This window comes from Mercenaria mercenaria, chromosome 8 (assembly GCF_021730395.1).
Source record: "Mercenaria mercenaria strain notata chromosome 8, MADL_Memer_1, whole genome shotgun sequence".
Lineage (NCBI taxonomy): Eukaryota > Metazoa > Mollusca > Bivalvia > Venerida > Veneridae > Mercenaria > Mercenaria mercenaria.
In genome coordinates, this window is record NC_069368.1 from 29979588 (window position 1) to 29993977 (window position 14390).

At 35.3% G+C, this 14390-nt stretch overlaps 1 protein-coding gene across 1 annotated transcript in view; it reads left to right on the forward strand.

The window, feature by feature from the left end:
- The first annotated feature begins 8824 nt into the window (after positions 1–8824).
- Positions 8825–14390, forward strand: part of LOC123566687 (ubiquitin-conjugating enzyme E2 Q2-like) — a 43208-nt gene continuing 37642 nt past the window's right edge. The window contains exons 1-4 of the mRNA XM_045360995.2: positions 8825–9097; positions 11440–11544; positions 13020–13121; positions 13891–13970. Of these exons, the coding sequence (XP_045216930.2) occupies positions 8936–9097; positions 11440–11544; positions 13020–13121; positions 13891–13970 (449 nt within the window). The 5' untranslated portion in view covers positions 8825–8935. The remainder of the gene's footprint in view (positions 9098–11439; positions 11545–13019; positions 13122–13890; positions 13971–14390) is intronic.

Consider the following 14390-nt stretch of genomic DNA (forward strand, 5'->3'; position numbering starts at 1 on the left):
GCTTAGACATGTTGTAAATATGTTAGAGAATCATTTAGGGAAATATTTCTTCCAAATATTCTTTAAAAATTGGTCTTATGTTGAGAGGAGAAAGTAAGATTTTCAAAGATGCGGAGTATAAGAAATGCAGCAATGTAAGAAAATCTAGACCATGCTTTTTACAAAGAAAAATGGTTTTAAGAACTTAATGAAATCTGTTAAAAGATCCGTTGGAAGCAAAGAATGCAACCGAGAAAGAATAATAGCAGACTCGGTTAGATTGATTCTGTTCATGAGAGGTAATGGAATGTGTAACACATCTCACGCCCTCTAGCACCGGCTTAAGCGGAACTCTATTACATATATGTTGCATGGACTCCATGATCCCAAAGTAAAGATTAAGCAATGATATATCACTGCAAAATATTTTAAGTTATGATAAGATGGGTTTTAAAACTGTTTATTTTAACTATTCTACACATGTTTCCGACAAATGGAAGCAATTTGAAAAACTCAAGAAACATTTCAGAATTTGTGAAGAATCAGTAAAGAAATTTCAAAATCAGATTAATAGTTAAGGGGGTGGGGGGGGCTGCACATATTTTTTTCTACTTTACGTTTGGCGGCCATTTTCATGCGAATTGGCATTCTCTCTTGAGACGTATTGACTCGTTCAAATGCATTTGCCTTCAACTTATTCCATGATTATGCAGAAATGACAGCATCGATTGTAGATTTTTAAAAGCCGCCTTTGATAGTTTTTTTGCGGATAGGATTTCGGTGAAAATTACTTAAGACTGGCATCAATGGTAACCTTTATTCAGATGGATTTCAAGTGTGTATCCATACTATAAAGAATTGCGTATCTGTCAATGACAATGTTCCCTATTTTCCAAAATCTCTGAGCATGCTGAGAGTTCATGTAAGAAGAAAATGTTATCCAATTTTTCGTTTAGACATATGTCCTGTTTAACAAAATTATAACCTTGATCTTTAATTCTCTCCAAAATATGAAATTATAAAACACAATTATTTCACAGAATAAAATCTGTAAAAAGACCTTTTGGAAGCATAGTAAGAAACCATGCAAAATAATAATATCAGACAGGTAATAAAAAAAGTGCAACATCCTACACATCCCCTAACACCGGCTTAAGCGAAATTCTGTTACACAGATATTGAAAGAACTCTATGATATGAAATTACCGGAGAATATTATAACACTGAATCAAAAGATTGTATCATTTACAAAGGTGTCATTAATTCAATGTTACAACAGATCCAGCTTTTTTCCCTTCACATTCTAACATTAACTGAAAAGTTTTAATGTATGTACTGAAACTGATGTTCTTGAAACACTTACCTTTAATGTCTAAATTTTCCCAACGTGAGCTGTATTATAAAAATGTATGCGACTGAAGCTTCGCTGTACATGTTCATGAATGGTGTATTATGGGACACAATAGAACAGACAGACTGTGTTACACATTTCATAATAATTGTTATAGTTAAAATATAAATATATGTATTTATGTTAACAACATGACTGTCTCCATTTACGTAATAAGCTAAGATGATGTCTAGGATTGACTCTTTATTGTATAAACATTCGTTCAGTCATACTGTTACATTGTGTGACCTGACTTAAACAGAAGTCTTTGTTATTGCTGGTGGTGGTGGTGATGTTGTTACTGCTGTTGCTGTTGTTCTTATTGTGATTAACAAGGAAATTTCAAATGGAACTGCTCAAATCTGAATGACGTACACCTTCTCTGAAATGATATTTTGATTTAGATATAAATGACATTTCTTCAGTGTCCGTTGCGTGAATACAATAAATGAGACTTTACAAAATACATCACTCCCCAATGGTTTCCTGATTCCGAATATTCAAATCCTGAATTACGCTTATTCTATTTTTATTCTCTTGATGATAGAGTAACAAGTCCTCTCTCATACAATAACAAGGCGTTATACACGGTTATTGATGGGGAAATAATTTTACAGTAATATGAGACCGGCATGCAATATTTGGATATGTTTTTGTTTGTTTTGGCAATTTAAGGGACTGTTTCCAAACTGATTTTTCCTAACTGATTTTTATCTATTTTGGTTTTTTCGTCTTTTTGCTTCTTTTTCTTTTCGTTACAGTATGTTTAATATATTGTGCTTTATCTTTTGATCATAGTAGAAAACATTTTAATGTGTCCTCTTCTATCTTATATTAATACGACAAAGGTTAACCTTCATCATGCTGGATACAATTTATTCTTCCTTTGCGACCAGTGCAGATCATGATCAGTCTGCACACCCGTGCAGTCTGATCATGATCTGCACTGTTCGCTATTCAGTCAGTATCGTTTTGGTAGACACCCCTTTTAACAGCTAATGGTACTGTTCAAATTGAAAGATGGACAAGTTCAGAAAATTAGCAGGATGAAGGTTTATGTTTGTCGTTTAAATGTTAAAAATGATCCATTTGAGCATTTGATAATGTTCGATATCAGAAATAATCTGCTTTATCCATTTGTAGGTTATTCAAAAGCCATACTTGTAATATATAAATTTTAATATAATCCTGCAGAACTTTTACCGCATGTAACTCAGTATTTTTAAAGATGTCCAACTCTACCCCCCTGATTCATAGGTAAATTCACTTTGAACAGCAAAAAATCGCTTATAAAATGAAAATTTTCCACTTTTGTACAATACATCCATAATAAGTCTTGAAAGAAGTAAAAACTTACTAGAAAAAAAGGAAAATATGGAAGAAAAATTTGGTCCCAGTGGGGCTGGAACCTACGCCCCCCTGAAAATTACAGTCAATGTAGGTTTATGGTAGGAATTGAATACTCTTCAAAAAGGAGGTACTCTATTACGGGTCAAACGCCTATCTTTTTCTCTTGCTTTCAGAAAAAAAATCATTTACAGTCCTTTTTCCCCAGCAGAGCTTGATATTCTTGTTTACTTGTAAATGGTAGGAGCTGGGAATTTTTAAAACTGAAATAGTTTAAAGAATTTCAAAGAATATACTATTTACACAAACGTATTGTTTCCAAAAACAGAGCGTTTCGCTGTTTAAAAAAAGGGAAAATTCGGTGACTTCATTTATCGCCAGTTTGTGTTTTTGTATAATTGTAAAATGTTAAAACTACTTAAAGGTCCAATACTAAGGAAAGTGAACATTTTAATTTCTTTTAAAAAGCACAGAAACTATTTCATTTTATTGGAAAATGAAAGTTGGTATGTAGAAATTCGAAATAAATCGCAGTATATGTACAATTATTTTTCTATGAAGTATGAAGAAAGTTAAAAAGACCTGGGGGTCATTCTGTCGATTCATTGAAATTTCAACACAATACACATACATTTCTTTGAGTTCCAAAGATCTTCTGTAAATTTTGACCTGCCAATCTTCATTATTTAGTGTCTTGCAGAAGTCTATGCACTGGCTATGAAAAAAGTTGCCAACTCGCTTTCCCTTAGTAATGGACCTTTAAGCAATACACTTATATCAGTGATACAAAATCCTCAGTTTCTTCAAAGGAAATGTACAAAAGCGGTACAAAAAGTTGTTTCAAATTTCACCAGGAGATTTGATTTACTCATTTATTATACTACTATATCTTAGCTTTCTACCATAAACATTTATAATACCATCCCAGAAATCTTTTAATTAGATCATTTATAGTGTTAATTTTAGTTGTCCTGTAACGACACTCGGCAATTTCTGCGTGGTTACGCGTTTTCGTTAGGCAGGATGTAAATATATGGCAACAAACGAAGACTTTCCGTAAAAGCCGGAAAATAACGAAACCGCGTACGGAGTATATGTAAATTGCCGATTGTCATAACGGGTCCCTACTATAAACGTTGTGGAAAACCGTAAAACTATTCGCTCCATAAAAAAAATTGTTTTAGTAATTTTTTGTTCGATTGCGTAATATATGTTCACCTATATCAAATATATTATGCAATGTGTATTACATCATGATTTTATTTTATTTTATTTTATTTTATTCTTTTTTTTATTTATTTATTTATTTATTTATTTTTTGTTAGATTGCGTAACATATATCTCACGAATATTATTTTGCTTGATCGCATTTTATGCTTTACAGATCTACTTATTATTTTTGTTTGATTACGTAATAATATCTGGTTCTGTTGTTGTTTCATTTAATTTTCAGTGACATCTCTGATTATTTTTAGATTTTTGTGCATTATCCTCTCATATTTCGCTGACGCTTACAATTTTACTGAAAATCTTGATTACGAGCAATTTTCAGTAGTATTCATCAAGCTGAAATTAAATCGTTTCAAACACAAATTTTAATGGTTAAATGATTTGTATCAATTGAATCACTATCAAGTTATGTGCCAATATATTGGTCTGCTTTTGCAAGTCTTTTATCAAACTCCTACGCAGTGATCTCCCATGAGAGCGTAGCGGCAAGGGAGATCACTGCGTAGGAGTTTTCGTCTTTTATAGTTCAAGTAAAGGGAAGAAACTCATTCTATTTCACCCTCAGGCCTGCAGGAGTTAACGTCTAACTGTTCTATCATTTGGTCGATTTGCTTGTAAATTATACATATTGATTAACACACCTCTGCATAATTTGTGGTGAGTGGACAGTGTCATCAAACAGCGCGTGCTGAAACGTCAGCCCATTCTCTCATTTAAAACAGCCAAATAGTTGGTCAAGGATGTAGATAATAATCTTTGTTGAAATGATGTATCTCAAACAGTGATTTAATTGCTCTTCAAAAAAATAATTGTTCGTCGTTCAGATGCGCATTATCATACCACGAGTGCCGTCCTCGTGATAATTCCTCGACATCTGAACTCCCAACGATGATTTCATTCAATGACAAAATTAATCTCTGTTTGGGATATATTATTTCTTAAATGTAGAATTTAAATTTTGATAGTGTTCATTATTCTATAGCATATCATATCTAGATCGTAAAACATTGGATATTTTCATACACTTGCGTACCATAAAGACCAAGGTGATCAGGTTATTTGCCCCTCTCAAAACGTTGTTCTCGAACATCACTGGGATTCCTTGGATAATTTCATTAATTCACATGTTGATTCAATCCCCATATTTCGTTAAAATATTTATCTTGAGACAATTACTGCCAATGTTGAAAACCCTTTTCATAACTTTACTAAAATTATGTTTAAAAAGTATGTATGTAGAGCTACATCCATAATTAAATGATATGCAGTAAAAGATAATAGGTAAGGGTAGATTACTCGAAAGCACAGAGCACTAAAAACACAGCCCCCGAGCCACGCATTTGCATAGTAGGCCCACAAGAAAAAGAAGCTGTAATGGAAAAATATTCCAGACGGGTTGCTTCAAACATCCAACAAGAACATATTAATTTATGCTAAATATAGATGGAGGGGAAGGAAATGGTAAGGGGCAAAATTGGGCCGGAGGGAAAGCGGGAAGGTACCCGAAGGAGAACTTGAACAAGGACGAATATACAAAGGGAATGCCACGTTCCATAATAACAGTCACACTACAACGTAAACCACAATCAGTTGTTAAGAAAATCTAGTGTTGCTTAGTAATAGTACACATTTATATTGTGTTTAGCCATACATATATTAAGGGTGTACTATTTTAAACGTAAAGCATATAGTATTGTTAACCAGAGAAATATCAAATACTATAGCTCTTTGTGTTAACACACATAAACATGTTAATTCTATGTTTATATCTATTATCTATCTATTTGCTGTTGACGTCAAACCCCTTGCGGAAACGTAGATGTTTTGCTCGTCAATATCAAGAAGAGAAAGAATATAGTGAAAAAAAAATTTAGAGTGGAAGAAACTAAAAATAAATTTGATGGTATAAAAAGGTTAAAGGTCCAATACTAAGGAAAGTGAACATTTTAATTTCTTGTAAAAAGCACAGAAACTATTTCATTTTATTGGAAAATGAAAGTTGGTATGTAGAAATTCGAAATAAATCGCAGTATATGTACAATTATTTTTCTATGAAGTATGAAGGAAGTTAAAAAGACCTGGGGGTCATTCTGTCGATTCATTGAAATTTCAACATAATACACATACATTTCTTTGAGTTCCAAAGACCTTCTGTAAATTTTGACCTGCCAATCTTCATTATTTAGTGTCTTGCAGAAGTCTATGCACTGGCTATGAAAAAAGTTGCCAACTCACTTTCCCTTAGTAATGGACCTTTAAAACTTGAGTTTGCAGGATAACTAGGGCCAGACATGTTCTAGGCTGCAAACTGCAGCACTGAACTGCTCTGGGATAGGGAGGTGGGCAACACTAGGGGGGGTGTGGGGGTCCAATGGTACACTGTTCTCTGAAAATAAGAAAACTTGTAATAGTCAGTGGGTGCAGTAATTAACCTATAACTTAGGGAATGGCCATAGCGGACACAGCGGGTCATTGGGGTCAGGTAATCTACGATTGGGATAGCAATCAGATCATGATGAATCTTATAGAAGAGTGATAACCTAGCTAGAATCTATACGTCTTAAATCCAGCTGACGAAGGTTTAGGGAGTGTAGCATACCTGTTACACTGGATGTACGGCCGTAGTATAACATATATGTAGACAGTTTTCGTTAATAACACATTTTTCTTTCACTTTCATTTTTCTAAATTTCCTTTTATTCATGCTAACAATCTTTGTGGCTTGACGAGCGCAAATGTCTACTCCTCTGTTAAGGGTTAGACAATATTGGATATTAGATCATAGATAGCACCTGCCTGGTCTATATACTTCAGCGGTTGGCTGATGTACCCTTTATTTAATGTATTTTCTTTTTATTCTTAACCATCTTTATTCTGGCCATAGATTTCTCATTTAACAAAATGGCTTGCAGCGGAGGTTAAGACATAGTTGTTTCAGACTGATCACTGCCAAATAGAATGTAAACCTCCGCTGGTCTATCACAAGTAGTCCAAATATAAATAGTGCTAATTTTTTTTCCTTTCCTAAAGCCTTTTCTCGGCTTACTTTTACCCTACCGCGTTTCAGTATGTATCACTTTGCCTTCTGTTGAAATCGGCATGTTCCTTCAACTTCAACTTCAATGGGGGTACTCGACAACATTCACTACGTAGACATCGACGCCGAGGAAAGGTGACTGTACAACGGTGTAGAGCGAAGTGTTCCGACAATTATTTTAAAACTATGCAAAAGTCCGCAGCTTCAACTGTTCCTTCATACTGATGTTGCGCACTACACCATAAAATAGTCTAATGACCAACATGTATATACACTATATAATAATGCCGTGATGCTTTAAACACTGGATGGCACGAGCGAGACGAGTTGGATGGAGGATTTGAACGCATCCAGACTCGTAGAAGTGACACAGGATTCCGGAATCATGTTCCATATGATAACAGTTCTTGGAAAGAATGAATTTTGATATATATTGATCCTTGATTGATAATGGATAAATTTCATGCTGTGACTCCTTCTAGTAGATCGAAAAGTAGCAGTTGTAGGATGGTAGTTCACTGGTACAGCAATTAAACAGTTAACAACTTTATACATAAGTATGACATCAGCACAAGCTCTGCGTTGTTGAAGGCTTGGCCATTCTAATTTCTTAACCATTTCACTAACGCTGGTCGGATTGTAATGATTGTATGGTTTGTTCATCATCCATCTCGCGGCATTTCTTTGAATCTGTTCAATTTGTTTTACTTGAGTTTTTTGGGGAAGGGTTCCAAATAGGTGACGCATATTCTGACTTTGGCCGAACTAAACTTTTATATGCATTTTCTTTTACTTTTGGTGGACAGTATCTTAGATTCCTTTTCAAAAAACCAAGAACACTTGATGCCTTTTTCATGATGGTGTCAATATGATCTTATATTTCAGAGTGTTACTAAGTTCAACTCCTAAATATGGGTGATGGCCTACAGTTTCCAAAGTATCACCTTTCATTTTGTATTCAAATTTCCTTTTACGAGCAGAAGATGAGAATTGCATAATTGCACATTTTTGACGTTAAAATCCATTTGCCAAATGGTTCCACAGTTTTCAAGTTTAGAGAGATCCTCTTGTAGAGATAAATTATCTGACAAGTTTTCTATAGATCGATACAAAACACAGTCATCGGCAAAAAGACGAATATTTGAAGTGATGTTGTCAGCTATGTCATTAATATATATCAGAAAGAGCATAGGTCCAAGAACTGTGCCTTGTGGCACTCCAGATGTTACCAGTGCTATGTCTGAACTTGCGCCGTCTACGACTACTTGTTGTTTTCTTTCAGTTAGAAAAGAATTTATCCAGTTTCTAGTATTTCCTGTAATACCATAGTATTCAAGTTTGTGAGACAAACGACGATGAGAAACCTTGTCGAATGCTTTAGAAAGGTCCAATATTGCCATGTCCACCTGATTTCCGGAATTTAGAGATTTGGCGATGTCATCTGTAGTCATTAAAAGTTGTGATTCACATGATCTTTTGGAGCGGAAGCCATGTTGGTTTACATGATCGCATGCTAGGTAAAAATGGCGCCGTAAGAATTTAATGTCTCGAAAAGAGAAATTAAAAGAAGCTAAAAGTAGTAAATTCAGCAGGTTGTGTTAATAGAACTGTAGTTTCTTATATAAAAGTTAACACCCCCTTTTCCTTTTGTTTTTCTAAAGTAGCGATCTAGTTCTTTATGGGAATATAAGTCTAGGCTAGAAAATGTCGAAAACCCGTGATGAAGTAAGGGGATTTTATATGAAATAAAGAACAGCTTGATTTAGTGGTGTTCAGCCAGAAAGTAGTAGTCCTTAACCATACAAACTTTACTTCCTGTTGAGCATGCGCAGTTGAGAAAAAGTAGCCATAATGGAAGAATCATAACATGAAAATTTCACAAAAATTAAAACTTTGCAATTTGTACATAAACCTTAACTTAAATGACACACTCATGAGTTGAAACTAATCAAATGGCGTGCCTTCAAGCCCTTAAACAGGACATTAAAATCCTAGAACAAATATTTACTCGTGAAAACGAAAGGTTTAGGATCTTGTCATCGTCTGTTGATGAACTTAGTTGTCAATTTGTCGGCGTAGATGGTGAAAACTATAATATTCATGCAAATATAACGGTTAGAATCATTGTATTTCTTTCAGACTTTAAATCCTTTTATTTTTCTCTACTTCTGTGAAGTTATTTTGATTAATGAAAAATGCAGGAACCGATTATAAGGAAGTTTCCTCACAAATTTTAGTTCAGTAGATAGTCCATAACGTCAAGGAACTGGGAAAACATGGACAATAGTAGGGTCTACCCGGTCAACAGTTAAGGTTGACATGGACAAGTATTCATGAATGATAACTGTTATTATCATTTAATCCTAATTTTATTGTTTGTGATCCCCGCCCGCCTGTATTTCAGTAAAAAAAGACAGCCCGGTTTACCAGGGCATTCAGTAGACCCGAGGTCCCGGGTTTTGACCCACGAAAAACCGAGAAAACTCGTATTTGACCCGCTCATTATATGCCTCGTGCGTCGGTTTGACTCGCGGAAATTTTTTTGATGCGTCTAAGTTCGAAAGTCCTGCCTCTTGTCAATCAAAATCCCAGAGAATTTCAATACTGTTTGCTGGCAGGAGCGGAAGTATAGCAGGAAGCGGAGCGTTGTATGTTAATTAGCTGCTGATAGATGTCAATCACGCCACGCGCCGACTGACACGTGATCATCTCGTGGTTTGTATTTAGCACAATGCCGTGTCATTATCAACGGTGTCTATTGATAAATGTGTAAAAGTTAATTGATAAACAATGCAGCCTTACAGTATTGTGTTTGTACCACTTTTTAATTAGCGGTATACAGCTTATGTTGTATTGTAATATGTGTTGCCAACTTAAAATAACTACAAATTGGATAATTAAAATCATTATTTTGTGTCCTCGATATGATTACGTAAGCCGGTCAACCATTACGGTCTATAGCAATTTTATTATCATTGCCGGCTTTGTTTGGTCCAAAACAAATTATATGCTGTAAATAAGTAGAAATTATAAGTACTGAATAGGTATGGTGAAAAAAAAACACTTGAAACAGGTATTTTATCAAGAATTTAAAATGTTAAATTTCGTTTTACATATTTGTCACCCGTTTTCGCGACCGTAATTTTCAGACATTTCCATCATTTCTTACAAGATTTTTCTAGTACAATCTAAATAAAAAGCCGATACAAAGTCTGCATGTAAGAAAAATATGAACACTGTTGCAAAAGCAGCTCTTATTTTGAAGCATTCAGTATAGGTTGACCCCTGAAATGTTGATATTGACTCTTGAAAATCTGATTTTGACCCTTGAAAATTTAGACTGAAGAGTCAATGACTGTTGAGTTTCAAAACTTATGTTACTCTGTACAGAGGGTCAGACCCCTCTTACAGGGACTCAGACAGCCAACAGTTGACATTTTCAAGAATATGAAAAAAGGGACATTTCACTATAAATCATTCAACCATTCATTATGTTTATTGGATGATGTTTACATGGAATTAAAGGAAGCAGTGTTCTAAATGATGTTATTGACTTATTGCAAAAATTCCCAATTTGAGTAAAAATCCCGCTAAAATTCCCAATTTGGGTTAAAAACACCATCATTTTTCCCAATTCAACCGGTACCGGACCTTTTCCCAAAATGGCAAAAAAAATCACTGCAGTGGGGTTAAAAATATATATATAGGCAGTGGCTAGAGTGATTCTGATATTATTTATTAAATGCTTTATGATGATAGTAACAATAAATATAATTATTTGTTATTATATTAAAGACAGGGTGCTGCTGAGGCCCCGATATCGCAAGAATCTCGCGTAAAAAATACGATTGTCGCACTAAAACTTCTCTAAAAGTGTCAGTTGTCGCGTTAAGAAAATTTGGGGACGAGTCACAAATGTGTGTGTTTGACTACCAGAACTGAGCATGAATTGTTTATATTCTTCCGCATCCAAATAGAACAGTTTCCTGCAATAACGTCACTTTAACTGTCAGCAAAGAAACAATGAACAATTTTAAGCTATGTTTCTGTATCCACTCACTGTCTGCAGGTGAAATTGAAAGCGAGTCTGTTGACTGCCTTTTTGTCTCCAAAGCTGAAAATTCATCACAAAATCAAACCACAAAGGGTGCAGAAAATTCGGATGAAACCAAAAAGAAAAGTGACTCCAAATTACAGGAGTGTTGATTTAAAGAGTACCAATGGTTGGACTACAATAAAGACTTCAATTGTAGTAATGTTACTGATATATTTCAATGACATATGGTCAAAAGTTGTTGTCCCCAAGAATAAGTCCCCACACTTGTCATACCAAGAGGACATTTGTCCCCACCATTTTGGATCCTTGGCAGAACACTGTAACATTATAAAGCAATGTGTGAAACATCATAATTTCAGCAGATGAATAATTATTACAAAAATACTCTTTTATTTTCAGGAGACATACCCACAGTCTGCTCCGATTTGGTTCTGTGATGAAGATGATGTGGTTATTACTGCAGCAATAGAGAAACTCACAAACGTGTCTGCAGATAAAAATAATGTAAGTTTTGTATAAAGATAGTGCTTAGTTTGCAGAGGATCATTAACCTTTACCCTGCTAAATTTCTATAATGGTCTGTTCCATCATTCAATTTGGGCAGTACCACTTATCATTCAAAGGGGTGTTTACTGAAAATTTACTGACTGAATAGCGAACAGTGCAGACCATGATCAGACTGCACGGATGTGCAGGCTGATCTTGGTCTACACTGGTCGCAAAGGCAGACCCACTAGCCGCCAGCAGGCTAAAGGTTAACTAGTTCCTATGTAAAAGAAAGGGTTTCTTGAAGTTTTGAGCAAATTTCACTTAAAATACAGCAGTTTCATTAAGGGCAGGGGTATAAAGGTCTGAATGGCAGGTCGGGTTCCCTGTGTCCATTTCTACTTTGCATTTTAAACCTACTACTAAATAATTAGTGAAACTCCTGCATGCGTGATTTGAACCCTCTACTTTCAATCAGCAGTCAGTCTTTTTGACACGAACGAGATCTAGTCTAAAACAGGTTCTTTACAATGCATGTGAAAATCTAGCATACTAGTGATACCACAGTTCGAAATATACTTTAATAGTCATTAGTGAATCTATAAACATTGTTAAAAATAAGATTACAGACTGTGGACAAATGAACGTTACAAGTTAGATAAGAATTTATAAACGTCGGGAAGTAAATCATAAGAATCAGAAATCAAAAGCGGGTTAAAGAAGCCAGTACCAGCTGGCTTTTATCAACCCTGAAGCTATGGTATTTGATGTTTGAGAGTTTGGGAATAATGAAGAAAGCACAGATTACATGGGCTTTCCAGAAAAAAAAGCAATGGGGGTTTTAACTTCTTATTTTATTCTTCAGTATGGGATACTCTGACATAATGTTCAGTTGCAACAAACAAGAAAAATTCCTGTTCATTATCCTGTTAACTAGTAATCCACAATTTTAATTTTAATATCCCATAGTCATTTTGGGCAAAACTGAGAAATTTTGTAGCCATGAAATTAAATGATTTGAGCAGCGCCATGAGAAAGCCAACATAGTGCGTTTGTGACCAGCATGGATCCAGACCAGCCTGCGTATCCACGCAGTCTGGTCAGGATCCATGCTGTTCGCTTTCAAATCCTAATGCAATTAGAGAAATTGTTAGCGAACAGCATGGATCCTGACCAGACTGCCCTGATGTGCGCAGGCAGGTCTGGATCCGTGCTACTCGCAAAGCCACTATGTTGGTTTTCTCATGGTGCGGCTCAAATGATTTCACATTTATATGATATATATTTTACATAAAATTGTGTGTAAGTCAGCTTTAAACTAAAAACAATTCAAGTTTTCACCCAGAATGTGAACTTGAATGTAGAAGAGCAAAAGTTAATTGTTGAGTACTAATGACATCAGAGTTTCATTTGTTCTGGAAATTGATTGGTTGATTTGGCTTCATTCTTACACATTTTTGTTTCCTTATACAAAATCTGTATAATTATTTCAGATTCTGCAACAAGTAAGAATAATACTGGTAGAGCTTTGTAATTTATCCAATGTGGAAACTCCTGATGAGCTGGTCACCTTAGATGCCAAATTAGATGAGAGGGTATGCTATACATGTATACTTTTTTTTTCATGGAGTTTGAAAAAAGTTCAACAGTTTACTTATGTTAGCTCAGCTTAGTGACTGGGTACTCTAGAATGTACATGTGATAATTTACAATGAAAATCAATTAGCCGTTGCTACAATGACAGATGAAGTTTGCATTGAAAAGGCAACACAGAGAAATGGAGTTTGCATGAAAAAGGTGGCACTTATGTACGAAAGTATTTAAAAGTATTCATGAACTTCTTAGGTATGTCTTTAGGCTCTTGAATGTGTATTTTTAGCTGAACTATGGGAAGAACAAGAAATGCTCAAAAATCAGGGTCACTTGGATTAGATTTTGTTGAAGTGTTAGTTAATTTTTTATGGCATGCTGCTCAGTTTGACATAACTGACAATGTTTCTCCATGCTGGTATCCCTCATAACCTCACGTTTAACTCTTTAAATGGATCATATATCATATTTTGTTTTACTATCCGTCCTCCCACCCCCCACTTTCAGTTTTGAAAAAAAGATTACATCTCTCACACAATACTTAAAAGTTAGTATGGATTCTTGGTAGCCCTGATCCCCCACACTCCAAACACATTTTAATTTTTTTTTCTGTCACACTAATATCTGATACGGATTCTCAGAATCCCTCATTATCCCCCGCTAACATTCCTTCCCCACTCCCCTGATCAAAAGATTTTAAGATGATGAATCACTGATGATGCAACATTATAGTCAGATGCTTGCATAATGCACATATGCAAACTTAATTTTCAGGGCATGCTGTCCGTTGACCAGAGTTCAGAGAGTGAAGATGAAGACGAGCTTCATTACGATATGGAAGAGGATGCTCAAAAGTATGTCAAGCAGTTTTGTAGTATTAAGAATTTTATTTGAGCTGCACCATGAGAAACCAACATAGTGGCTTTGCGACCAGCATGGATCCAGACCAGCCTGGTCAGGATCCATGCAGTTCGCTAACAGTTTCTCTAATTGCAATAGACTTTGAAAGCGAACAGCATGGATCCTGACCAGACTGCGTGGATACGCAGGCTGGTCTGGATCCATGCTGGTCGCAAACCGTATTGGACACGTTTCATCTATCAGGGGGCATCAAGCGTTTATTGAACACAGCGCCTTGTTGTTAACCAGCTAGAAGGCTTCCTCATATTAATGAGTATTACACACCAACTGAGTTATTGAACCCAGTTCAACCCGCAGTGGTGAGGGGCAAGTAACTGGAAGTAAATGACTTTACCACAGAGGCCTTTGTGTTT